This window comes from Bactrocera tryoni, chromosome 2 (genome assembly GCF_016617805.1).
Source record: "Bactrocera tryoni isolate S06 chromosome 2, CSIRO_BtryS06_freeze2, whole genome shotgun sequence".
NCBI lineage: Eukaryota > Metazoa > Arthropoda > Insecta > Diptera > Tephritidae > Bactrocera > Bactrocera tryoni.
Genome location: NC_052500.1, coordinates 3,671,038 through 3,698,396, shown reverse-complemented (window position 1 = coordinate 3,698,396; position 27,359 = coordinate 3,671,038). Strand labels below are relative to the sequence as shown.

Here is a 27,359-nt window from a genome sequence, read left to right as displayed (position 1 = left end):
AAATATACTAAATGTCTGTACTAACTACGAAGCTTCGGCTTAGCTTAGCTCAGTTCAGCTCAGTATATGGATCGTCGCTAGTAGCGCGCACGATCAGTCGCAGTTCTCCGATCAACGCAAGCACTTCGCAAATAACGGTAACTCGCTTAGTAGCTAACGGTGTGCTGGCATCATATAAAAATAAAGGAAATAAAATCCTGCATTTTTTAGGTTAGTGCTCATATGTCTATGCATTTAATGCGACAAGTGCACTCGAGTGTTTGTTTGTGGCAAGCAGAGTACCGTTGATCCGCGACGTCATATGTGCAACGTCTGAGATGGCGCTGACTGCGACGTAAATCACGAAAAATCGCGACTAATTTAAACTCAATTGACCCGTTTTATGAATTTAACGCGCCTATCTCGCGCTCGCCGAGTGTTCGTGTGATTCGTGTGTGTCCGCAGGTTTTTTACTTGCGTGTCGGATATAAATTCGTTACGCGAAATTGAAATAAAATAACGGCAAACATATAGTTTGCGAAAAAATGGTTTCGAATTAAATGGAAAAGAATTTTAGAATTAAGAGAAATTGAGATATGCAGTTTTTATAAAATATTGAAGGCATCCATGGCAATGCAAACAGAATTTTAATAAAGGCGGAAATGCGTTGGTTTGCTTGTTTATTTATTAGCTTCAAGAAAAAATAATATCTGCAATGATACCTCGCAGTTACATATTAAAAATATTTTGATTTAATAATTGCAATTTTCTTTTAATCTTTTAAATATGCAACTCTTTTTTGTACTAGTGCAATTATGTATGCGACATAACTGTTATTTGTTTAATATAACTGAAAAACATATGCATCAGAATGCAAATAAATGAAATTAATCGGGTTTTAAGCCACTGTGTGCAATATGCAGCACCACGCACGGATTAAAAACACACTAAGTTTATTAAAAACAAAAAACAATAATTTTTTATATTTTTATTAAATTCAGGTATCTTAAAAAGTTAGTATTTTTTACATTTGGCAACTCCTACCATTTGTAACGCGGTAAAACCAGTCTTATTCAACCAATTTTGAGTTGTAACGGTTGTTTTAAATATTATATATCGCTTACGAAGCCCAATTGATCGAATTTATTCATCTGTATAGCTCCGGTTACACTTATTTGGTGTCTAACGACAAAAGTATGAACGTCTTCAGTCAAGTACTCTCACACCATAAACGAAATCTCAGGCTCTCTGTTTTTTCTGGTTAACGCTTGCTACCAATATGTGACATAAAAAAGTAAATCGATGAGTATTACCGAGTTTAAGTCTCACCCTCGACATATTTTCTTCAATTATCGAAATCGAAATATTATTACGCCCATACTTTATGTTTCTTCACAACAGTAATTAGAGCATATTATTTTCTGTAGAAGATCATCTGTCTAATCGGAAGTGGTGTGTGTCTTGGCTTAGCATAGAACTTAACCCAGCATAGGGAAATGTACATATTGTATATTGGGTGGTCGAAAAAGTATTTTCGTATTTTGTCAATAGGTGTCGTTGTAGTCGTATAACTCCAGTGTTACCAACCACATTATGTTATACCATATAGTGTTAGAAAGGTGAGGTTTTAAGCTTCATTTGACCAAAAAAAATAAATAAATTTGGGGAAGTTTTTAAAAAAGATAAATTTGTGCAAAAATTAGTGAAAATAATGAAGAAATTCGCTATATTTTGAAATTTTCGTATAAAATAGAGCAGAATCCCACGCAAGGCACCAATGAAATTTACAAAAGACGATGTTGTATCAGCTCGTGTAGAACAACAATGATTCGTCGCTCCGTTCTTGAAACTTTAATATGAAAGATGCGCCTCGCTCTGGTTGATCTATCGTTGAAAAAGTCGATGGAAATGAGCGCAAAGCCTTGAAAGGTTATTTCGAGTGTTTGGTGGGATTGGAAAGGAATCATCCATTATCAGCTGCTCCAGTCTGGTCGAACGATTGATTATACATTTTATTTAATCGAAAAAAACGGTCAGAACTGATCAACAGAAAGGGATTCGTCTTCCATCAGTACAACGCTATGTGGGATGTTCTGATGCATCCACTAGCCGCGACCTTTCACTATCGGACTACCATTTGTTTTGGTCATTGCATAACTCCATTAATGGAAAAAAGTTGGCTTCAAGAGAAGCCTGTGGATATTACGCGACGTAGTTTTTCGCCGAGAAACCAGAAAAGTTTTAAATAGAAAAATGTATCTATAGGAAAAATGGCAAAAAAGCGTCGACCAAAATGGTACATATTTGGTTCATAAAGTTCTCTCTAAATATCAAAAAAAATGCTGAAGTTTGATTTGGAATATGAAAAGACTTTTTCGACTATCCAATATTATCCGTAGAATATCATGTCTAATCGTCAGAGGTGTGGGTCGAAGCTAAGGCTTAGTGTAGAATCTTACTAATGAAATGAGTTATTAAGGAGCGAGTGATTAATGAAACAGTTACAAGAATAAAAAAAAATATTTTCATTAGTTCGATGCTAGTTTAGGCCTGTGACACAATAGTTTATAGTATAGTTGCTTTTTCCCGTGATTTCAAGGTTAATATTATTTGTTACACAAAATTCCAACCCAATTTATCAACAATTAACGTGCCCATATATTAAACAATTAGTATTATGTGTGCTTATTTTGAAGCGAGGGCTTGGAAACAACAACAAAAATCTCATTTAAGCGCTCGGGCTTGACAACAACACTAAACAAATCTCATACAAGGGATTTTTTTGCAGAGGAAATACTTTTGATTTAATTTCAACTAACTAAATAACAACAAAAACATAACCGAAGCACAAGAAAGTTTCCAAAAAATGTGAAAAGTGTAAGAAAGCTACTGCAAAGCGCTGCCAAATGCTCATCTGATTAAAGAGTGCACATAAAAAAGACGCCCAAAGAGACACAGTAAAGACAATACCCACATACGTTAATAAGAATTCAAGTGATAAAAGAAACAAAAACGCAAAGTAAATAATTCAATAAGAAGATACAAATAAGGCGAGCAATCCGTGCTATTAGCTGGACCTGCCGTCTCTGCGCCACTGCCATTGCCGTCGGTCACGCCGCCCAGCGCGTCAGCTATATGAAGGAGAAAAAGCAAAGCTGAGTGAAATGACAAACCGCAAAAAAGGCAAGCATTCGACAATAGAAACAATAGCAACAAAAAGCGGCACAATGTCAACGGCTTCGTCCGCAAGTGAAACAGACGCTACAATAATGAACAGTTGCTTATGCAATAACAATAGCGCTGATGCCACGTCAAGGCAGCAAAGCAACAACAACAAGCAAAACGACACAAATAAAACGTGTAATAACAACAAACCGGCGAGAGCGCCGCTTTGCCGCCCCGCCGTGGTTGCGCTCGCAATGGCGCTGCTCTGCTTGATTAACATATCCTGTGCGTCGTGCGCGCGCGATCATCTGCACAAGCAGACACATCTGGAGGCGAAGGTTGGCTCGCATGTGGTATTCAATTGCCCCATTAACTTTCCGTACGACGTGCCCATCGAGTACGTGGTCATCTGGAGCAAAGAGGTAAGCAAATACAACTAGAACAAGCAAGCTAATTAAAATCGTGTTTTTGTTTGTAGAGCAGACTTTTAGTAACTAATATTACGGTAGATCATGTGCGAGTGTAATTATAATAAGAATCATCTATTAAATGTATGAATCAGTTTAAGGTTTCGATTGACGGGACACAAATAATTATTTTTACATTTTTTTTCATCAAAATTTTTATCCAAAATATTTGTCGCCATTTGGAGATTCCAATGATAGTCAGGTGCTTCTCCCCTGGTCTTTCCAACGTAGTAGATGTCTTCCTTTTTCTTTGCTTCCCCGGCGGATACTACGTCAAATACTTTCAAAGCGGGAGTGTCTTCATCTATTCGGACGACATAATCTAGCCAGCGGAGCCGCTGTCTTTTAATTCGCTGAACTATATCAATGTCTCATACAGCTAATCGTAAATCCACTTATCAAATGTTATCCATGCCTCTGCACCATTTAGCAGAACGGGAACTTTACTTCTTATTTGCCTGCTCAGTCCAAAGTAAGAGCTGTTGACAAGAGTTATTCTGCGTTGGATTTCAAAGCTGACATTGTTGTTGGTGTTTATACCAGTTCTAAAATAGACAAAATTATCGACGACTTTGAAGTTAAGACGGTCAACAGTGGGAGCCAAGACACGAGAACTACGACAGTAAAATAAGGACTTAATGTTCTGGCAAAAAGTGTGCTCAGAACAAAGAGTATATTTATTTCATGCACATAGCCAACCAGCTTTGAGACTCTTGGGGTTTCGTAAAATATAGTAAAAGAATAACCTTGACCGCTTGATCTATCTTGCTATTTCAGGATAAACCTGCAAAGGATTCCAGAACATAGTGCTATTCCTGCTAACTGTGATGTCGATGAACTAGATATAACAGGCACCACGCTACAGCTAGATTTCGGAAAAGAGAAAATGTATATGTCTTGGCTGCATAGCCTAGCGAAACGTAACCATGTGGGTGCCTGGTCACAAATGTATAACCGGGAATGAACTGGCTAATGAGCTCGCCCGCTCTGCAGCATCCACTTATATTGTAGGACCTGTTCTCATACCATAAAAAAGCTCTCTTGGAACAAATTCAGACTACTTGTCGCATTCTATACTGGCCACTGCAAGCTAAGAAAGCGCTCATACAACAAGAACCTTGCTTCTTTCGTAAATTGCCGGTTCTGCGGGAGGGAATCTGATACACCAGAATACCTGCTAATAGATTGGACAGAAGTCTGCAGTCGCAGTTTTCAGAACCACGAATCCATGTTTTCTAAATAGGGATCACAACGCTTCGCTAGCATTCAGCAGTATATTGGACTTTATCTATATGCTGGGGAAGAAGAGAGCAAAATAAACCAAAAGTCGCGATGTATTCCTCGTTTATCAATGTAATATAACCCAATGCTTCTCAAGCTTCGTGTAGATATTCAATCAAAATACATATTGTACTCGTACAATACAAATATAGCTGAGTTTCGGTGGAGTCAATCCCTAAATTGCTCAACAAACAGGCAAACGTGGCATGAATGGAATATGGGTCGCACATACCGACAATTGAAATTCAAAAGGAATGACGTATTAACTCTGGTAGTGCTAAGAGCTCACTTCCTAATTGGCAGACATGCTAGCAGACCTGGTGCAGCATACATAAGCTGTTCAAGAAGAAGACTAGAGTTTAAAGCAGCTATTCGAATGGAAAGCTTTTCATAGGAAGTGAATCGCAACAGTCGATCAAAGGCTTCTTGATGATATTTCGACGGCTGCACAGGTAAAACTTTTCGTACTGATGAACTTCATTGGAGGCATGGGATGGTTTAGATAGGAGAATGAGTGAATTTTAGTCCCTGAAAAATATTTCTAAGAAGTTAAAAATTACAACAAAAGGCCCTGGTGGTTTCTCAATGCACCTCCTAAATGTATATGTGCGTCGTCCGATAGCCACCCACCATTATGATCTAGTATAGTCAGTATTTGCTATATCATAGTTAAGAATATTAAATGAGAAAGTTATACGAAAAAAATTAGGAATGAAAGGGAGCTCTGATACAGCTTTTGAAAGCAGGAACTATATTGAAAATGGAGAAAATACTTTTTTCTTAATTACTAACCTTTGATGCAAATACTTAAGCAATAATCGTCTTTGAAGGAAGAGTTTGAAATTCTAATATTTTTTTTTTATGATGAACTCATGCCAAAACGCCAAACACCAAAAGCTCTAATCGAAAAGCAAGCATGCAGAGTAATTTAATTGATCAGCAAAAATTTAATTGATACGCTAACACACCGTTAGCAATCCACTAAACTAGCATGCAAATTTCATAAATTTATTTATAGAGTGTGTGTGGCGCTGTGTCATATAAGCATGAAGGCACATGCAAATGTTTGTGCGGCTTTCTATTTTTGCAATTGATATGCAATACATCTGTTCAACTAACTATTTACTTACACATAAAGTATGATGGCATACACATATGTATGTTTGTATGTAAGGACAGACAGTTCTTATAGCGTATATATTAAAGCCATTTATGTTGAATTGTGTGGCATCAATCATTCTTTGCTTCGGTGTGACAATTTAATTAAAATCTGACATATTGATAATGAAATACGCAATTTTACAGTTATAACGCCAATCAACGAGTGCTGTTAGTGTTGATTGAACACCTACATACATTTCTACGATGGCATTTATGAGCGTGGGAAAGTCCAATAAAGCCGCTTCAAGGGTTACAAGCTAAATTTGTAGGTGCAGCTTGCACAGTTACTCAACAAACAGCTGTTCGACTATTTATAATTACGATTATTGATGACTATTGACAATAAAATTACTTGCAATTTAGTTTTTGTGGCACTTCAGGGGTGCAAGCAATTCAACGAAACCGTTTGAAATTATAGCTAAGAGCAAATGAAGATTTTCTATAATAAATATTATTTTTAAAAATATTACTATTTTCCATAAAAAATATATGTGCATAATATGAGTACTTTCATGCTAGATGTTAAATGTTACTCATACGCCATGTACATATTATTATACATATATACAAGTACGTAGCATATCGGACTGGTACATGCAATAAAAGAGAAGAAAAAACTTTAATTTCGCTTGCACCGTAGCTGGGATACACTTTAGTAGTAATGGAGTTTCCACACATTAACTATATCGTCCAATTTGTATGACAGCTATATGCTATAGAAGTTCGATTCAAAATTCAAATATTGTATCGTTGTCCTAGAAAATAATTTCTGGGTAGTCGAAAAATTCTTTTCGTCCACCAATGAAATTTGTGAAGTTTACAGAGACGATGCTGTATCAGTTCGTGTAGCATAGCAATGATTCGCACGCTTCCGTTCTGGAAATTCCGATGTGATAGATACACCTCGCTCTGGTCGACCAGTCGTTGAAAAAGTCGATGGAATTATAAAAAATATTGACCAGGACCGACACATAAATAGCCATGACATCGCTAAAAAAGTCAGCATTCATCTTCCAACAGTTTTGAACCATTTTAAAATGGCTGGCTACAAAAAGAAGCTCTTTGTTTGGGTACCACATGAAATGCCTGTGAAAAATGTAATGGACCGAATTAATATCTGCGATTCTTTGCTGGAAAAAATGAAATCAAACCATTACTGAAGCGTATGTTAACAGGAGATGAAAAGTGGATCAAATACGACAGTAATGTGCGAAAAGATCATGGTCCAAAAGTAGTGAAGCCCAACAAATGGTCGCAAAGCCAAGATTGAAGCCACGAAAGGTTATGCTGAATGTTTGGTGGTATAGGAAAGGAATCATCTACTATGAGCTGCTCCAGCCTGGTTGAACGATTGATTCTACACTTTACTGTCAAGAACTGGTAAAATTGAAGCAAGCAATTGAAAAAAATAGCCAGAACTGACCAACAGAAAGGGCTTCGTCTTCCATCAGGACAACGCTAAACCACGCACATTTTTGATGACCCGGCAAGAGCAGGGAGAGCTTGGCTATGAAGTTTTGATGCATCCACCATATAGCCTTGACCTTGCACCATCGGACTACCATTTGTTTTGGTCAATGCAGAACTCCCGTAATGGAGTAAAGTTGGCTACAAGAGAAGCCTAGGAAAATGACTTGTCGCAGCTTTTTCGCCGAGAAACCAGAAAAGTTTTACACTGATGAAATAAGGTCTCTAGCGGAAAAATTACAAAAGGTGGCCGACCAAAACGGTACATATTTGGTTCATTAGAGCTCATTATAAATATAAAAAAAAAGTTGAAGTTTGATTGGAAATACGAAAAGACTTTTTCGACTGCCCAATATGCCTGCATCACTCACTTCAATGAAAGTATAATAATACTCTCGATTTATATGAAATCCCGTATGATTGCCTCACTCCCAGCAAATGGCGTCACTTTCGAACCAAACAGTTTCCGCTTTAAACTCGCTTTTCTTTTAAAGCGAACTTTAGTAAACTGCTTTCCCTTTCCGTCTGCCAATATTTTGCGCTGACTAGCGTTAATCACAACACGCCCAGGCCGGCGAGCATTTAGACAGCGTTTATTAGCCAGTAACTGGCGGCAGTTCACTTTTTGTGCGGCGTTTCGGTCAATATGGGTCATGATGTCATCTCGCATCGAACCGACAAATCAACAGCTGAACGGCGCTCGCCCGCCGCCGCTGCTGACAGTTACTTCAACTGACGCGCGACCAGCCTCAGCGGATTAAAGCGCGAGCAACTGCATTGTGCGTACACTGCCAACACACACACAAGGCCACGCTCACATATGGATGAAATCGTGGAAAAAGTGTGAGCTATAAAAACATGTACGTAGTGTGGGCGGCGCGTGAGTGGTGCAAGGGCAGTGGAAAAAATTAATTGTCAATTGGCAGCGGAATCAATGAACCGACGTGCGAATATCGACACTTTGTGAAATGTAGAGCACTCGAATTGCTTTTACTTTTGTGCTCGCAGGCACAAGCTGCACGTCAGTGCATACGTATGTACCGCTACGTGGGCGTGTAGGTGTGTGGAATTGCTTTTCACCGTTTTTGCACTTGTGTTTGTAATTAAGGTTCGTTCGCTCGTTTGTGTGTGTGTGTGTGTGCCACTTAATATCGCGTTCACTTTTTCCGTTGCTGTCATGCAGCTGCCGCAAATTTAATGATTTTTTGTTTAATTTAATCCACTAATTGGAATGAATTCAGCAACAATTGCCAAACGCTCTTTTCTTTATTTATTTCTATTTTATTGGACTGGACAGTTCGTTGGGTGAAGATACATGGATGCATTATATTGACTGCCAAAAAACTAATATAATTAAAGCTAAATTATTCCTCAATACTAATGCGTAAATAATGTCAGCGAAAGTATTTGAATCTGAATTCCGCTAAATATTTAAATAAATAAAAAGTGAATCGCGTTTCGAAATGTTTTTCTCATTTATTAGTTTGCTGAAATGGTGGACCAAGCGTTAAATATAAATTCGTAATCCCTTTAGCAACAAATTTTACACGCTGGCAACATCAAATTAAATTTTCGAAAGCTCTGTAGGTGGCAGGTAGGCAGGTTGGCAGGTTGGTAAAAAGACTGTCTGCCGACACCCCTACGCAACAGCCGGCATCCGTGCATGACGGTGGGAGACACGGGTTGTTTAATAGCACCGCCAGCATCACGTTTGTCAGCGCAGCTCGCATCCACTATTTGGCAGCTTCTTTATAAGCTGCTCATTGGTTGGGAGTTGTAGCTATATCCTTCTGAGCGGGTAGGCTGTCTTAATACGAATTAAGGAGGGCGCCAGATATCCGCAAGCTCCGCTCAAGTCTGGGCTATTTAAGAGCAGCAAGGCTGACCCTCGGCACGGAATGCATGACACCTTGATTCAGCCTTTTTTGTGCTCTCAAGCATAGCAATACTTCTTTTTTGAATGTTGTGCTATTGAGAACAAAGGAACACCGAAGTCAAACCATAGCTAAATGCCTCCCAACTGCAACAACAGGGAACTGTTAGCAGTCTGTGCTACTGTGGTATTTAAGCATTACCAGTCGGCACCCTCAGAGAGGGTTTTCGGGAGGATTGTTGCCGATTCTTGAATAGACCATGTCCAGCACGCAGTGAAGAAAATATAGCAGTCTTAGTTGGGAATGTACTGTGGAATGAGACCATGGAGAGTCGATTCGGCTCCATTCGTAGCAACTCAGAGTCACGAAGTCATGTCAATGTAGCTAGGCTATGAAGTGAAAAAGTATTAACATATTGAACGACTTGGCGCATTTCTCGTCGAGATCTTAAATACAGCTTGTGCAAGAATTGAAGCTCTACTTTACCAAGCGACATCGCTTTGCTCTATGGGCTCTTGAAAAGTTCCAGCAAGGTTCGACGTTTTCGAGCCAAATTTTGTTCAGCGATGAGGCCCATTTCCGGCTCAATGGGTATTTAACAAGCAAAATTGCCGTATTTGGGACGAAGAGTCACCTAGAGAGTTTCAAGAGCTGCCATTTCATCCAGAAAAAAACAACGGCTCGTGTGATTTTTGGGTCGTTAGAGTCATCGGTGTATATTTCTACAAAAATTATGCCGGTGAGAACGTAACCGTCAATTGCGACCGTTATTGCGCCGTTATAACCGACTATGTGATATCTGAAATTGAAGCTCGTGATCTCGGCGACGTTGAGTTTTAACAAGGCGGAACCGCTTTCAAAACATCGCATAAATCAATGGATTTATTGAGAGAACACTTCGGTGAGCGGGTAATTTCCCGTTTTGGGTGGGTCGATTGGCCACCGTTTGCCTTTTTCTTGTGGGAATATGTAAATTCTAAAGTCTATGCGGACAATCCCGCTTCGATTCATGCCTTGGAGAAAAGCTTTACGTCAGTTACCAGTCATGTCATTCGCCAGTTATCAGTCGAAATGCAGGAAAGAGTCATCAAAAATTGGACTCAATGGGTGGACCATCTGAGACGTAGCCGCAACCAACATTTGAAAGAGATAACCTTCAAAAAATAAATGCCAAAGAATGTTCTTTCGAATGATAATAAACATTCTCCATTAAATTTGAAATTTCTGTGTTTTGTCTTTAAATAGAAGCATTGACTGACATAATGGGAACAAAAACTTGACTTTATTGATTTGGTGTCAAAGAAGTCGAAATGAAATCAAGTTTTAATTTTAAAAATTTTATGCTGCAGTTGGCCGCTTTAAATTCTGAAATTCAGAAAACTGTCGATTGAGACTCTCACAAGAGCCTTATAGCGAATACTGAGGTCTAACAGACCCCAAAAGCTAGACGTAGCGTTCACAAAAGTATTTGTTGTTGTATTTCTACTTGCAATTTGCAGTCTGCCTACAAACCGCAGGCACGCTGACGGGCTGACATTGCCACTGATACGATTTACGATCGGCAATCAAACCGCATTTCATGCTCATCTCATCAGCTCCATCCATCAATACTTGGCGGCAGCTACCAAGTATTGTAAAACACACACTAACACATGCTCTAGAGGTAAATGTTAATTATTTTAAAATAAAAATAAATGCATTGCTAAGCATTTGCAGTTTTCCATAAATAAATTATTATTTCGCTGTTGCAATACTAAACGGCTACCGTATTTATGTGCGTGTGCGCATGTGTGTATGTAAGCTGCTGAAACGTAGTAAATGCTTTGCAGTAGTTTTTGCTGTTGTTGTTGTGCTATTGGTTGGCTCTGTGTCAGTCACTTAATAGTCTAAACATCTGTCACTTGTGAACAACTATGTAAATGTGAATGTGTGTGTGTTTAGGTATGCATTACACAAATACAACAACTCATTAACAACTGTCAGAATTTGATACGCCATTTGTTGGCAGCTAATTTCTTCAAATTGCAAATTTTTATTTACACATTTATTGGCATAAATTAATGGCAATCATTACATGCCGCTTCTGATGACGTGATCCACTAGCTAAACGAAATGCAAAGTATTTCCATGCACTTACATATGTATATGTTGTTATGCGCATTTTTTTGGAACTTTATTGCTCGCTGTTTGCATACTAATCATTTTCGACTTAATGCATTTTTAATGCAAAGCGATTCGGTTATTGATATGCGGAACATATTTTCTTAGAATAATCTGTGCTGTGTAAGATAAATAATTATACATATATACTTAAGTAATGTTATATACAACAACAAGACCTTTTAGAATGCAAATAAAGTAACGCTGATTCGCAGAATTGACTATTTTCCGCGACTGCGTGCTACAAATTCGTTATTCTTATCATTTCTAATGAATATATTTAAAAGTTTCTATTTTGTGCTTGTCATAGAAAAGGTAGGGCGTAGTAAATTTTTTAGAGAATTCTCGCATAATAATTAATTTTCTGTCTAAAAATAAATGTTTTTGTAAATAAAAAATAATAAAGAGCAAATATTTTAATTTATTTATATTATTATTTTATTTTAATTATCTTCGACTGCATCGAAGCTATAACACTCTTCACAATTACAAAATATTTCTTACAAAAACTTGATTTCGATCGGTCAGTTTGTGTGGTAACTATATGCTTTATTGGTCCGATGTAAGCAATTTCTTCGGAGTTCCAACGTTCTCTTGGACAATAACGCATGCCGAATTTAGTGAAGATTTCTTGTGAAATAAAAAAGTTTTCCATACAAGGACTAGTTATTCATCGTTCAATTTAAATAAAAGCTATATGCAAATGTGATCCGACCTTAACGATTTCTTCGAAGTTTGTACCGTAGCCTTGAAAAATAATACATGCCAAATTTCGTCAAGATTCCTCTTCAAATAAAAAAGTTTCCCATACAAGGACTTTTTCAACTTGTATGGCAGCTATTTGCTATAGTGTTCCATTCTGAACAATTTTTTCGGAAATTGTAGCAATGCTTTGAAAAATTAGTCACGCCAAATTTCGTTGAGGTACCTCGTCAAATCTTGTTCAGATCGATATCTCAAAAATTGAGGGACTAGCTCGCGTATTTACAAATGGACAGATTGTCATAGATAAATCGTCTCAGCTCATCATGTTAATCATTTATACATGTGTTTTACATATTTTTATTAATTAAGTCCAAAACTAGCGAGTGATATACATATAAAGTATACATATAAAGTATTTTCTATACTGAAAGGCAGTTCTGATAAAAAATATACTGTGGGCTAAAAATAGTAAGACTTTTTAATTTAAATTTCGCACGAAAACCTATTTCGACCTATTCGTCGAAATACTTTTTTTAGGTTGGTATGACTGTCAGTGATATCTGTGACAAATTTCGCATAAAAATAATCATTAATGTTTGGTATTCGCTTGTGTTTCTGAAGCTCAAAAACTGCATTCGGCGATTTTTACGATGATATATTTTGTGGAATCAAAATCAAAAATTTTTTTCGAAAATCGGCGTTGAGTTAACGTCTGGACAACAATGCGATCATCATGTCATGAAACGTATTATTACTGGCGATGAGTCTTGGATCTAAGCTTAGAACACGGAAACAGACGATCAATCCCCCGAATATCGTGGCAAAGGAGAGCAGAAGGTTAATCAACGTTATGTTAATAGTTTTCCCCGATTATCGAGTTGTGGCGCACTGCGAAAACCTTCCGACAGGCCAAACGATGAACAAGGAATACTATTTGAGTGTTATGCGTCGGCTGCGCGAAGCTATTCGTAAAAAGAGACCGGAATTATGGGCCGACAACTCTTGATTTTTGTACCGGGTGAATGCACCGTCGCATTCTGCATTGATTTTTCGTGAGTTTTTCGCCAAATTTTCTACTAATATCGTGCCGCAAGTACTGAATTCGCCTGATTTAGCACCCTGTGACTTCTGGCTATGCAAAAAACTCAAACGACCGCTCCGAGGAAACCGTTTTGAGTCAATTAAAGACATTAATCCCTACGCACATTCCTTCCGTTAATTGACTTTAAGAACTGTTTCGATAATTGGAAAAAACAAAATTGGTGTCAAAAGGGATGACATAGATTTTTTAGAATAACATATAGAACAAAGTCTTACTATTTTTTGCCCATAGTAGTATGCATACACATATATAGGCCTCAAATTACATAATAGCAGCAGACAGTATATATTTTATTGAATAATAAATGTAATGGTATTAAATAATGAGCACAAAAGCGAATTAAAAGTGCTTATCTGCTATGCCATGTGACAATGCCTGTCAATTTTAATATCGAAAATTAATTAAGTTGTCCTTAAAAGTGCCGGAGTATGTCACACACGCGGCAACAGGCATGCGAAACCACAAACAATTTCACACACGAAATTAATACGGTAAATGGAATGAAAAAATATGCAAATTATATGCGGAACTTTGACAAGCGAGGCAGAAGGATGAGCAGGATATGAGTATATGCAACGTTTAACAAAAGGATGTTTTTTCGGAGCATGGGTCATAGTGGAGCAGCAACTAACAAACCAACTGTCGGAGGGAATACATGTGTTTGACACTTACTCAGTTCATAACGGCAAATTATCAGGTGAAATCCAGTACCAAAAGTTCGATGTAAATTTTCTTCTCCTATAGTACATTATTGGGTAGTCGAAAAAGTCTTTTCGTGAAAGTGAAAGGTGAAATTTAACCATAAAAATACGAAAAGACTTTTTCGGCTACCCAATATTTGGGAGTACATATATGTACATAAATAATTATTGCTTTATGCTCATAATTATCTCGTTCGTATTTATGCAAAATCGCATGCAATTTTCTAATTTCAGCTAGCGTTCAGCATTGTTGTTGTTGTTTTTTGGTGGCATTAAATATTCGCATATATTCGCAGCAGCTTTGCGGCTATTAGCCATTTCACGGTCAAATTAAGCGCGCATCGCGAGTGTGTGCGTGTGAACGTAGCCTTATGCGCACATGTGTGTGCGCTATGCAGGCGGTAGGCACTTCTAAGGTCAATTTGATCGCTTTTGCGTTATCAACTAATTCAATTTCTCTGCTCATGTGTACAGATTATGCGAGTGCATGCCGACCTACCGTATGTAAATCAGTGCCGAACTTTGGGTGCACACGAAAATTACCGGATAAATCAAGTTATGATTCTAATTTGTTTGATTATGTTGATAAATGTGTTCTTTATTGCAATGCGAGCATAGAAACACTTACCATTTGCTCGCAGTTGGGTGCTGGTGCTCTAACATGTGCTTTGAGGCTTTTAGAGAGAGAATGGTCCGAAAGTAGACAAAAGATAACTAGTTGAAAAATTGATGCAAAATGAAAGCGGTAGTTTAAGAAAAATGTCTTTTTGTTATTAAAAAGAAATTTTAATTAAAAAGATCTTTAACAAATGATCACTGGAAAGTTAAACGATATATCACAGGTCTGCTTATACAGAATATACATATGTACCATAAATATTCCAAGCATCATAATGAAACAAAAAAAAGATCTTAGCATATTTTAGGACGAGGATGATGGGAAACTTATAGAATTTTGTCTTTGTTCGTCGAGTGAGGACTTTAATTCTCAATTGCCTACTCCAATCGAAGTAGCACCTGTTGGCAAGAGTGATTCTGCGTTGGATTTCGATACTGTCGTTGTTGTTGTTGTTAATGCTGGTTCTAAGATAGACGAAATTATCTACGACTTCGAAGCTATGACTGTCAACAGTGATGTTTGAGGCAAGTCGCGAGTGCGATGACTGTTTTTTTGCTGACAGCAGATATTTCGTCTTGCCCTCGTTAGCTACCAACCTCATTTGCTTTGCTTATATGACGCTCTTGTAGTTTTGGTTGCTTCTAGTTATTTTTATGTTTCCTTATGAATTTAATCTAAGTAAATGTATACTTCTTTCTTGCTGTTGGTTTTTCGGCTGGGTTGCAAAGGCAATTATTTACTCGTGCAATTTGTTTATTGTCTTTGCTTTTACGAAAAAGCGCAACTAAGTCATTTGAATTCGAGCAATAAGCAAATTTATATCAAATTTGAAAGCGTTCAGATTTTGTCAAGCAAAACTTGAATTTATTACATTATGTTCTCTTAAATTGAAGTCGATTGAATTGAAATGGCAGCAGACGTCCAAAGGGGGCTACTAAAAATGAAAATTTCAAGCAATCCACAAAATGATTCTGGTGGAATATGAATGAAAACCAATATAACAGACTCTCTAAAAAAATCTATGCAACGTGATGGGCATACCGTGCTTGAAAATGTTTGTTTGTTCCTTAGTGTGTCAAGCTGAATTGACTTCACCTCGTCTGTTTGTATACGGAAACTTGTCACTAGTTTTTGAGATATCGATCTGAAATTTCGCAGACAATCTTTTCTCTTCTAGAAGCTGCTTATTTGTCGCAATGACTGATATCGAACCACTATATCATATAGCTGCCATACAAACTGAACGATTGGAATCAAGTACTTGTATGGGAACCTTCTTTATTTGTTAAGGTATCTCTACCAAATTTGGCACAGTTTATTTTCCAAAGGTTGTTTAGATCGAATCACTATAACGTAGTATAACTACCACAGAAACTGATCAATGAAAATCATGAAAAAGATTTTTTATACTTTTTATGCAATAAAAATCCACTTGTTAAGAGTAGTGTAGATAAGGTTCAGCCGAGCTAACGCTTTCCCTTATTTTTGTGTAAGACGCGAGCTTGCATTCCGCGGATACTGCGTGTTTCAAAGCAATGAAATCAAGTGTGAAATACGATTAGAAGCATAGTTCGAGTATTTTCATCACCCTGCGCTTAAGAAATTGAGGTATATTTTGAGACAAAATACCACCCACCACTAATACAAAAATAAAATTAAAAGTTGGGAGCGCTCAAACATAAAATCCAAATAAATCAAAACGAAATTACTTTCTTTGAAACCATATAAATTTTCAGTCTTCCTGTGACTGGCCTGATCTCAATATTATAGAATAATTCCATTTTATGACTACAATGTAGCCTATCTACTTGACACTACTTGCTGAGTACCTCTAAAATTAGTAAAAAACGCTTTCCGAAATTCCGACTGCATTTAATAAATATTCTAAATTTCCGTTCCGCATCCTTGTTTCACATCAAAACTCCCTAATTGCAAAATTCGCATGTTTAACACAATTGTCTGCTCAAAATTTATTTATGGCCCGAAATGTGCCTTTCCAGCCACCAACAGTATGCCAATCTTTCGCTGGCAGTCAACATCAAGGCCGCGCTAATAACTGCTGATTCATCTTGTTCACTTTTTCACAACAAAAAGAAATCCATTTTATGGTCTGTTGAGTTTTTCAATGCCTCGCCGCACAAGCGCTCAGCCAATCCAGGCTCCAGCTTCAGCCACATAATTGATACGCGTGCCAGCAGTTTAATGCGCCGCTGCTGTTTTCGTCCCACCCAAAGTAACGCAGTGCTTGCATGTTTTATAATTTACTCTACCGACTTCACCATCACACCGCGTACTATGCACGCGCACGCGAAAGCCGAAATAAAATGCGTGCGAATCGCCCTTTTGATTTGCACATTCCTCATTGATGGATCACTCGTGTGCGCTGCGAATGAAAGCATGTTGAGAAAAGACGCACAAAGCGAAAAAAATGCAAAATCTGCGCGCCTCCGCTGTTTCACTTGGCAACACAACGGTCGCATTCAATGTCAGGCTAATATTTCCGCGCGGCCATCGATGGAGGCAGACACGCAGGCGAAGTCAAAGCGAACCTACCGACATGCGGATGCACGCGTCAGCATCTGTGTGTGTGTGTGTGTGTGTGTGAATTGTGTTCTTGTGCGCTTCATTCATTGAATATTAGCACAGTAACAATAACAAGTCGCTTTGCTTTGTTGCATACTGTTTGCTACTGCTTTGTTGCCACAATGCGTCAATGTTACTCATACGCCCCTGCCATTGCTGCGGCACTGCGGGCGGTCAATTGAATTAGTGAATAAGCAGGCAGAACAAACAAAGCAACTGACAGTTGGATAATGCACCAGTGGATGTGATGGCGGAAGCAAGTGTGTATGTGTGTCTGGTACAAACAGCATAGTGGAGGCCAACGAAATTTCCATAATGCCCAATCACTATGTGAAATAGACTCATGGCTTTGATACCGTTGCACACGGTGATCATACGCACTCCGATGACCACATGTCTCATATATACATACATATATATAGCAGTAATTAATTAGCAATGCCACGTGCTGGTTTATGATTTTGTAGCGGAAACATAAATATTGAAGCTAGCACAGGCTCTTATATGCTACTCTCTCTCTCAGCTAAACCGTCTGTGTACTTCAAAAAAATCTCTCGATTGCCAGAAAAGTTGACTGTTTGAAAGCAGTACAATAATGTTTGTTATGTGTGCTAATTCATATAAAACCAAAATCACACAAAAAGAAAGTATGAGCTAATTCGTTTCCTTTGGAGGAACAGTCGCCAAAACTTTCACATTACATTTGTTTGGCTGCTATTTGTCTACGACGTGAAAGTGTTGTCCGACAAATTTTTTTATGGAAACATATTAGATAACGAGTTTGGGTTTTTAATAGAATCAGCGCAACGAAGTCGCTGAAAATATTCAAGAAGTATTTTGAAAAGTCTACTTTATCAAAGCATTCAGTCAAGGTCGTGTATTCCTTGAAAACTTGTCTCATGCGAGTCATGCGATTAATCACTACAACAACCAAAAAGTTAAAGAAACAGTTGCTGAATATCATTGAGTTGGGATCAGTAGGACCTCATATATTGGGTGGTCGAAAAAGTCTTTCGTATTTCCAAGCAACTTCAACTTATTTTTTTTATATGTATAGTAAACTTTAATGAACCAGGTATGTATCATTTTGGTCGACCATTTTTTTCCGCTAGACACATTATTTCATAAGTGCAAAATTTTTCTGGTTTCTCGGCGAAACACTGCGACAAGTAATTTTCACAGGCTTCCCTTGAAGCTCCTTACTCCATTAAGAGAGTTCTGTATTGACCGAAACAAAAGGTAGTCCGATGGTGCAAGGTCAGGGCTATATGGCGGACTCATCAAAACTTTCCAGCTAAGCTCTCCCAGTTTTTGCCGAGTCATCAAAAATGTGTGTGGTCTAGCGTTGTCCTGATGGAAGACGAAGCCCTCTCTGTTGATCAGTTCTGACCGTTTTTTTCGATTGCTTGCTCAAATCTCATCAGTTGTTGACAGTAAAATATAGAATAAATCGTACAACCAGGCTGGAGGAGCTCATAGTGGATGATTCCTTTTCAATCCCACCAAACATTCAGCATAACCTTTCGAGGCGTCAATCTTGGCTTTGCGACCATTTGTGGAGCTTTACCACGCTTGGACCGTGATCTTTTCGCACATTATTGTCGTATTTGGTCCGCTTTTCATCTCCTATTAACATACGCTTCAGTAATGGTTCGATTCTATTTTTTCAGCAAAGAATCGCAAATATTAATTCGGTTCATTACATTTTTTACAGGCATTTCATGTAGTATCCAAACATCTAGCTTCTTTTTGTATCCAGCCTTTTTTAAATGGTTCAAACACGTTTGATGATGAATGTTAAGTTTCTTAGCGATGTCATGGCATTGATGGCTTGGTGGCATTCGTGCCTTTTTGTACAAAAAATTCAAAATATAGCGAATTCCTTCATTATTTTCATTAATTTTTGAACGGCTGTAGCTTTTTTTCAACTTCCCTAAATTTATTTCAATATTTTATTAAATTTAAAATGCCTTCCTTCAACTTCTTTGCAGAGCAAGAAGATTTTCACCTGGTATGAGGGTGAGTCGACCGCCACTGAGCTCTTTAATGGACGCTTAAATCTAGTCACCAATCATCCGGAATACGGGAAAGCATCTGTTAATCTCACCGCCATACGGGAGTCCGACCAGGGCTGGTATCACTGCCAAATCATCTTCCCTAATCGTACGCCAAGCGTGCGCAACAACGGCACACTATTCCACCTAGCCGTGCAGGGTGAGTATTAGAGAAAGCAAAAACAAAAACATGACAGCAACAATATAAAGCAAAAAGAAGTCGCAAAAGAAATCCAATCATGAAATACAAATAAAGTCGAATCACTAAAAATAAATAATGCTTTCACGGAGTAAATGCAATGCGCTGAGGGTTGCAACTGCGGCGTTGACCACTGCAAGCGCGTATTAATAATATGGCAACAAAGACAGACATTGCATTACTTCGCATTACAAACTAAATCTTAAGCATATGGCAGCAGCAATTCACCTTTTGACCTTTCAATCTTTTGCTTTCGAACACGAACAGGTGGTTCGCTCATAAAAATACCGCCAGTGAATCAAACGATTATGGAGGGTCAGACGGCATTCTTCCATTGTGTAATGAAATATCCCGATGCATCGACCATTGGCTGGTTCAAGGATGGCACGCCACTAGAGGACGTACAGGATCTAATGCGACGCTGTCACACCGGACCCGATGGCAGTCTCAGCATCGATCCGACGATGATGAGCGATTTGGGCGAGTACGAGTGCCGTGTCAACAACACAGAGGGCGAATTTCAATTTGCCAAAGCATTCCTCAACATACAATGTGAGTATGACCAGTGATATGTGCAACCATATGCCCGAGCTGTGGCATATAGCGTAGTATGTATGTACGTTAGACGGCCTCCATGTGAGCAGAGGAGGCCCAAGTGCACGCTCGCATAAAATGACAGTGGACAAAAGCTTCAACTAAGTTGTTTATGTCAGTCAGTCCATGTCTGAATTTTTGTGCATGTGTGTGTGTGGTGGCTCTGCATGTTGCACAGTTTACACAGTCATTGTCATTGCTTACGTTGCATTGCTTTGCAGATAAGGCCAAAGTGATTTATGCACCGCCGGAGGTTTACCTGCCATTCGGACAGCCAGCGGTTCTCGATTGTCATTTTCGCGCCAATCCGCCATTGAAAAATCTACGCTGGGAAAAGGATGGACTGCTCTTCGACTCGTACAACGTGCCGGTATGTAACTTTCGTAAAAATATTATGGAAAATCGTAATTTCTTTACTTTAAAAAAATATTTAAAAATAAGCTAAAATGCGTTACTATGAAGACAGAAAAGCTTATTGTCATATTTTTTTTTTTGCTATCAGGAACAAAATTTTAAAAAAAAAATTCAGAGTTTTTATTTGAAAGAGAAATACTGACTACTCTTTCCAAATAATACGTCATATTTTTTTAGTGAGCGTTCTGATATGAAAAAAAGATGGCCCGGAACTTAAGAGCTTCGAAGATACTAATAAAAGCAAAAAGTGGTAAGACACGATAAACCAATAAAAACCAAGAGTTCCCTGCCGATAGTTCCGGCCTCTTTCCGTATTTTTTGTTGGCAGTTTGGCCGGTCGGAAGGAGTTCGCCACACCTTGATAATCTAAGAAAACTGTCAACATATCCTTCCTTTTTGACCTATTTTTTCGGCTTCGAATCACCTTTCCTATGAGATTCGACGATTGAGCGTCTGTTTCTGCATCGTAACCCAAGATACAAGACTCATCGCCAGTAATAATACGGTTCATGACATCCTGGTAGTCGGAAAGCATTGCGTCACAGATGTTAACGCGACGCTGTTTTTCGAAAAAATTTAGTGATTTTCGAACCAATCATGCCTTCACTTTTCTTAGGCCCAAATGATTTTTCAAAATGGTTTTCTCTGATCCTTCCCATATTTCTACGATGCCAGTAAGATCTCTGACTGTTAATCGTCGATTTTCAAGCACCAATTCCTTTATCTTATTGACGTGTTGACCACCGTCCTAGACGTGTTTCATCATCAAAGCGTTCTCGACCGTTTTTGAATAATTTTTGCAAATAAAAAAACACTTGCTCGCGACAAACAATTATGACCGTAGACCATTTTCAATATTCTGAACGTTTCGCCATCTGAAATTTGACTCCGCACACAAAATTTAACGGAACTTCTTTGTTGAATAAATTCTCTCATCGCAAAATGGGCCGCATGCCCTTTATATCATTCAGAATGGCAAGCGTATACTAAACGCTAATGATTATTTTGAAGTGACATTTGGCACAGATGTCACTGGGAGTCATACCAACCCAGAAAAATAATATTTTGACGAATGGGTTTTCGCGCAGCTTAAATTAAAAAGTTCAAATTAAAAAGTCTTACTATTTTTTGCCCATTCATGCAATAGCCACCTAATAGTTTTGTGAAGGAGTTCGGTATGTTCTTTCCTTAAACTCTGCCAAACCTTTCATCACATTTTAATCCAGTTCTTGCACTTAGGCAGGTTATAAACAACAAAAAAATTCTGGTAGGTGGCGCGAAAGTCAAATTATACCATGATCATATTTCTAAAAATGTCTTCCATAAGTTTCTGAAGACTTGCTGAAAGCTTAAACTCATTTTGTAACAAAATTGAGTTCTGACTATTGCTATTGATATCCAAATGTATTTTTTAAGGTTAGTTGGAGTCAAATTTTTTCTTATCAATATGTTCCACAGTATAATCCACATATAAAACTAGGAAAAATTTACAGGAATTCTATATTTTTCAACGAACTCAGTAATACTTATTTCTGTACTTTTCATTAATAATAATGTTTTGGTAAATTCAACTAATTAATTTCTTCTATTTCTTTCCCTTCTTATACGCTTCCTGCAACTATTGCTCACCCAAAACTGCGCAGGGCGTTTTCTACAAAAGCAACGGCAGCTTGTACTTCTCCAAAGTGGACGAGAGCACGGCAGGCAGCTATACGTGCACACCCTACAACGATCTGGGTACGGGCGGACCATCGCCCATCATTAGTGTAATTGTGTTGCGACCGCCAATATTCACCATAACACCGAAACCGATTTACATACAGAAGTTGGGCGAAACGGCCGAATTGCCATGCGAAGCCATTGACCGAGACGGAAACAATCGGCCGACAATTGTCTGGAGCCGAGTAAGTACAGTCACAATTATGCGCAACTACGTGGGTGCGTGTATTCGGCGTCGTCATTCGCATGCCAACCAGCTGCTGGCCAGTAATTGCACGAACTGCAACCGCAGTTCAAATTTCGGTTATTTGTTTGAGTATTCCTGCAAATCCAGGTTGGGCAAGGTAGCAGTTGTGCGTTGAAAACAAATTGGAAGTTGACTAAAATGCGTAACGTTACTGGTTAGCTGGTTAGTAGTTGCCACAATGTGGCACGCTTGTAAGAGCGCAATTTAGAAATGTAGGGAGTAGTCGGGTATAGGCCCGGAATGGCATTGGTTGATTGGCTGGTTAAAATTTGATGATGAGATCAATGCAGATCTACAGAGTAGTCTTGGGGCGAAGTAGTTTTGAATGAAGTAGCGAAATGGCGAGCAAGGGCGCCGGAGCTTTATTTGAATGAACATATTGGTTCAAAATATAATATATAGAAATATAATACAGTGGACTCTCTCATAAACGGACACAGGCGGGCCTTTCTGTTCGGTTAATAGAGTTGTGCTGTTAAAAGATTATCCTTAAAAAAGATAAAAAAAAATGTTGAACCGGCCAATGTACATGTTAATGGCGATGTCCGCTTAATAGAGCGTCCGTTTAATAGAGCTTTCACTGTATTATTGAAGAAGAGCCCAACAAAGCGGCATTTTCAAATTTTTGGAAAAATAAACAGATGTTTGATTAAAATTTATATAAAAGCAAGAGTAGATGTAACTAAGAGAAACTTTCGTCTGACAGTTCGATTTATGTAAGCAAATTGGTTCCAAATTGTAACCGACCAAGGAATGTAATCTCATACACATTTTGCTCTAATCAATTTGGGAAATTTTTAATGCTGTAACAAGTACAATGCGCGATTAATAGGTTAACAGCTATGATAAAAGCTTTAAGAATTTATGTTAAAGTATAATAAAGCTCTTTCTTCAAATCATAAACAACAACAATTAAAGGTTTTTTTTAATTTGAAATTACAATGAAAACCATTTTTGTCTTCTCCAAATGTCTTTCTTATAATCACCACAATTCTTGAAGTACAATAAAGCCTATAAAAAGCTTCGGAAAATCAATGAAAGTGATTTCAACTGTACGATATATAAAAAATTATAGAAAAGAAAGCTAAAAAAGCATTTTTAAAATTATTAAAGTAAACTCATCATTAATTTAATTTTATTGCATACAAACACCACATTTCACTTAATTCGACTATTGTGAATATTTAAATGCCGCGCACGAGCGCCGAGCGCCGAGCTTTTCGTTGCCAATCACAGCTGGCGCCAAATTCATTACCTATTATAAGCCTATTTACGCGCCACAGACGTACACATTACTGAGGCATTATGTTAAATACGTACTCCGCACCAAATACCGTTACACACCGCTGCAGCACGGTTGAAACTAGTTCGCGCGGCATTTTGATGCCTGAAAATGTTTTTATTGCATGAAAATCATATCAAAGGCACCAAATTTGTATATTTTTTTCTATTCTACACGCATCGCTCTTCTCACACACCACCTCCACCGCTACGCTTTGCAGAAAGATGGCAGCCAATTGCCCGACGAGCGTCACAGCATCAACGCTGGCAATTTAATCATTTCGAATTTGGTCGAAACGGATCGCGGTATGTACGAGTGTTCGGCCACTAATGAAGCTGCGACCATAACTGCCGAAACGGAATTGATGATCGAGAATATTGCACCGCGACCGCCCTACAATTTGACGGCGAACAGCATGGAAACGGCGATAACGGTACGCTGGCAACCAGGTGAGTTCAAGCGCTGGCTGTAATGCGCCCGTTTTATCGTAGCCGCTAAGCTCCACTTCCACTGTGCCCAGTCAACTCTACACCTTGCTATTGTTACTGCGCGCACTTTGTTGTTTTGGTCGGTTGAATGGGTTTGCAGTCATCGGCATGTTTCTGCTTGATTGACCAAAGTGAGCATTGTTGTTGAGGGCTTTGCTTTGTTGGAGTTTTCGGATTTTTGGCAAATTGTCTGTTTACACATGTTGAGGTTTTGGAGGTTCAGTGCGTTAATTTTTTACTTTTTTTTTAAAATAAAAGAAAATTTTTTGTAGAAAAGTTGTCAACATGACATTTTCGTATTTTGAATTTTGGTAGATTATTGGATGTAGTCGAAAATCTTTTCGTATTTCTAATCAAGCTTCAATTTATTTTTTTATATTTGTAATGAACTTTAATGAACCAAATATGTACCATTTTGGTCGGTCACTTTTAGCCATTTTCCCGCTAGAGACATTATTCCACCAGTGTAAAACTTTTCTGATTTCTCGGCGAAAAACTGCGACAAGTAATTTTCACAGGCTTCTCTTAAAGCCAACTTTACTCCATTACGGGAGCTCTGTATTGACCGAAACAAATGGTAGTCCGATGGTGCAAGGTCGGGGCTATATGGTGGATGCATCAAAACTTCCAAGCCAAGCTTTCACAGTTTATGCTGAATCATCAAAGATGTGTCTGGCCTAGCGTTATCCTGGTGGAAGACAAAGCCCTTTTTGCTGATGAGTTCTAGCCATTTTTTCCCATTGCTTGTTTCAATCTCATTAGTTGTTGACAGTAAAATGTAGAATTAATCGTTGGAGCAGGGTGGAGCAGTTCATTCCTTTTGAACCCCTCCAAAGACTCAGCATAACCTTTCGAGGCTATGCTTGAGCTTCATCACGCTTGGACCATGATCTTTTTCGCACATTATTATCGTATTTGATCCACTTTTCATCTCCAGTTACCATTCGCTTCAGAAATGGTTCGATTTCATTTCGTTTCAGCAAAGAATCGCAGATATTAATTCGGTCCATTAAATTTTTCACAGATAACTCATGTGGTACCCAAACATAGAGCTTTTTTTTGTAGCTAGCCTTTTTTAAATGGTTCAGAACTGTTTGAGATGTCATAGCTACTTATGTCACGGTCCTGGTCAATCTTTTCCATAATTTCATCGACTTTTCCAACGATAGCTCGACCAAAGCGAGGTGCATCTTTCACCACTGATTTTTGATATGTGCTCAATATTCGAACTTTGGTCGTGGATCAACAAGAGATTGTTACCAAAGAAATGAGAGCCAAAACGTTTTTCGTCCAAAACTGATTTTATCTCTCCTCCGTTTTTCTGAACGAAAACTTGTGTGTTTCTCATCCAAAGATACGCCAAGCAAGACGAAATACTATAAAACTTCGAGTTTTTCTTTCTTATCCCTCTTTCTTTTTTGATTTACACATCAAGCAATTAAACCAATTTCTGCTTCCAATATACAGGCTACCTGCGTCCCAATCTGGAGTACACCGTGTGGTATCGCCTCACCGAATCACCAGAATGGCGCACCATGCGCATATTGCAGAAGAACATTATGGAGGCGACAATACAGAATTTGCAACCGGGTCACGAGTACGAGATCATGGTGCTCAGTCAAGACAAATATGGCGACGGCATGTTCAGCAAAACGCTTCGATTTTCAACGCAGCGTAAGTTCTGGAGTACATATTAAATAGAATATTATTTACATTTCTGTACTTGATCCCAGCAGAATCGAGCATAGCAACGAACGAGGCCAACATGCTGCTCCAGTCCAATCCGCTGGCGAGCAGCATTAGCGCACCCTACAATCTCACCGCCACGAATAATGTACAAGGTTGGTTGGTGCATTGGCAGGCGCCCAAACGCGGCGCAGAATCGGTGCGCCTCTACACGGTGCGCTGGTGGAAGGAGCCCGAACATTTTCTCATCGGCACCATCGAAACCTTCGACAACTTCTATCAGCTGCGCCATCTCAAGGAGGACGCCATCTTCCAGATACAAGTGATAGCCACATCCATCAATGGCGAGCAAGTGGCAAGTGATGTACTCACCATCGAGGTGCCATCACACCGCAAGACACGCGCCTTGCTCATCGGCAGCACAGTGGGCATTGCGTTCCTGCTGTGCGCCCTGGTCGCGTTTTTATACGTGAAACGCAGTTGCCTGCGACATTTGTTCGACAGCGGCGACAACGATGGCGATGCCAAGGACAGCGAAAAGATGAATAACACCTGAGTATATGAGATCAGCTGGCAGTTCCCTATGCAAGCGGTCGTTGAAGCGAACGCGGTAGTTGTAGCAGCGATGACGAACGAGCCAAAGCCACAGCCATAGAACCCCTCTTCCTCCCACGAACCAAAGCAACACGCCATCAAGCGAGCAACTAGGCTTTATTTATTTTATTTTCTCTTCTAAATAATATCAAATCAACTAATTGTAATTAAAGGAAACCCTTAAAACATATAAAATGTAAAAATTATGTGAAATTATGAACTCGAATGTAAGACATTAACCCCAAAAAAAGTCAGCAATATTATATTCTAATTTCTAATATAAATGTAAAACTAACTACGGTAAAAAGGTAAAATAAATTATGGAATAAATAAAAATGTTTGCTTAGTTTTCATAGGAGATGTGGGATTAAGTGCTCAGTGAAGTACTCAAAATATTAACTCTCAGAAGAGCAAGAGCGCAAAGCAAGCAGTATCCTTACTATATGAAAGCCATCTCTAATAACACTTAACATCAAATTTTTAATAGTCAGGAAGTGGATTCTTAAGTCTTCACCGGATCAACCAGTATCCAAACAATTCGGTAGAGGAGTTCCTAGCTAACGAACGAGCGGCTGGTCAGTTGTCGCCGAGCACCTGGAGAGTTAGGACAAACATTTTCGCGCGACGTGTTTCTGTTAGTAATGCAAGCCGAAAATGCAGTGTTCATTAGAGCAGAGGTATGCGATTAAAGTCTGAGTAAAACTCAGTAAATGTTTTCGGAGAGCCGGGAAGAGGTCGCTGATGAAGATCATTGTCTTTTTTTGGCATCAAAGGCATCGTCCATCATGAATTTGTTCCTCCTGGACAAACCGTCAATA

The 27,359-nt window shown here is 38.7% G+C and overlaps 1 protein-coding gene across 7 annotated transcripts; it reads left to right on the top strand.

Annotated features, from left to right (window-relative positions):
• The first annotated feature begins 68 nt into the window (after nucleotides 1-68).
• On the top strand, nucleotides 69-26,871 carry LOC120768022 (protein borderless). 7 transcript variants are annotated; one of them, XM_040094492.1, is made up of 9 exons: nucleotides 69-137; nucleotides 2,768-3,566; nucleotides 19,256-19,478; nucleotides 19,785-20,069; nucleotides 20,333-20,481; nucleotides 22,169-22,429; nucleotides 23,994-24,222; nucleotides 25,729-25,935; nucleotides 25,998-26,871. In XM_040094492.1, the coding sequence occupies exons 2-9, from the start codon at nucleotides 3,144-3,146 to the stop codon at nucleotides 26,501-26,503; spliced, it is 2,283 nt and encodes a 760-aa protein (XP_039950426.1). In that variant the 5' UTR covers nucleotides 69-137; nucleotides 2,768-3,143; the 3' UTR covers nucleotides 26,504-26,871. The 7 variants fall into 7 exon arrangements, with proteins under 7 accessions (XP_039950426.1, XP_039950423.1, XP_039950425.1 ...); XM_040094489.1 differs by having other exon boundaries at nucleotides 96-210; XM_040094491.1 differs by having other exon boundaries at nucleotides 96-210; nucleotides 2,754-3,566.
• Nucleotides 26,872-27,359: the final 488 nt, after the last annotated feature.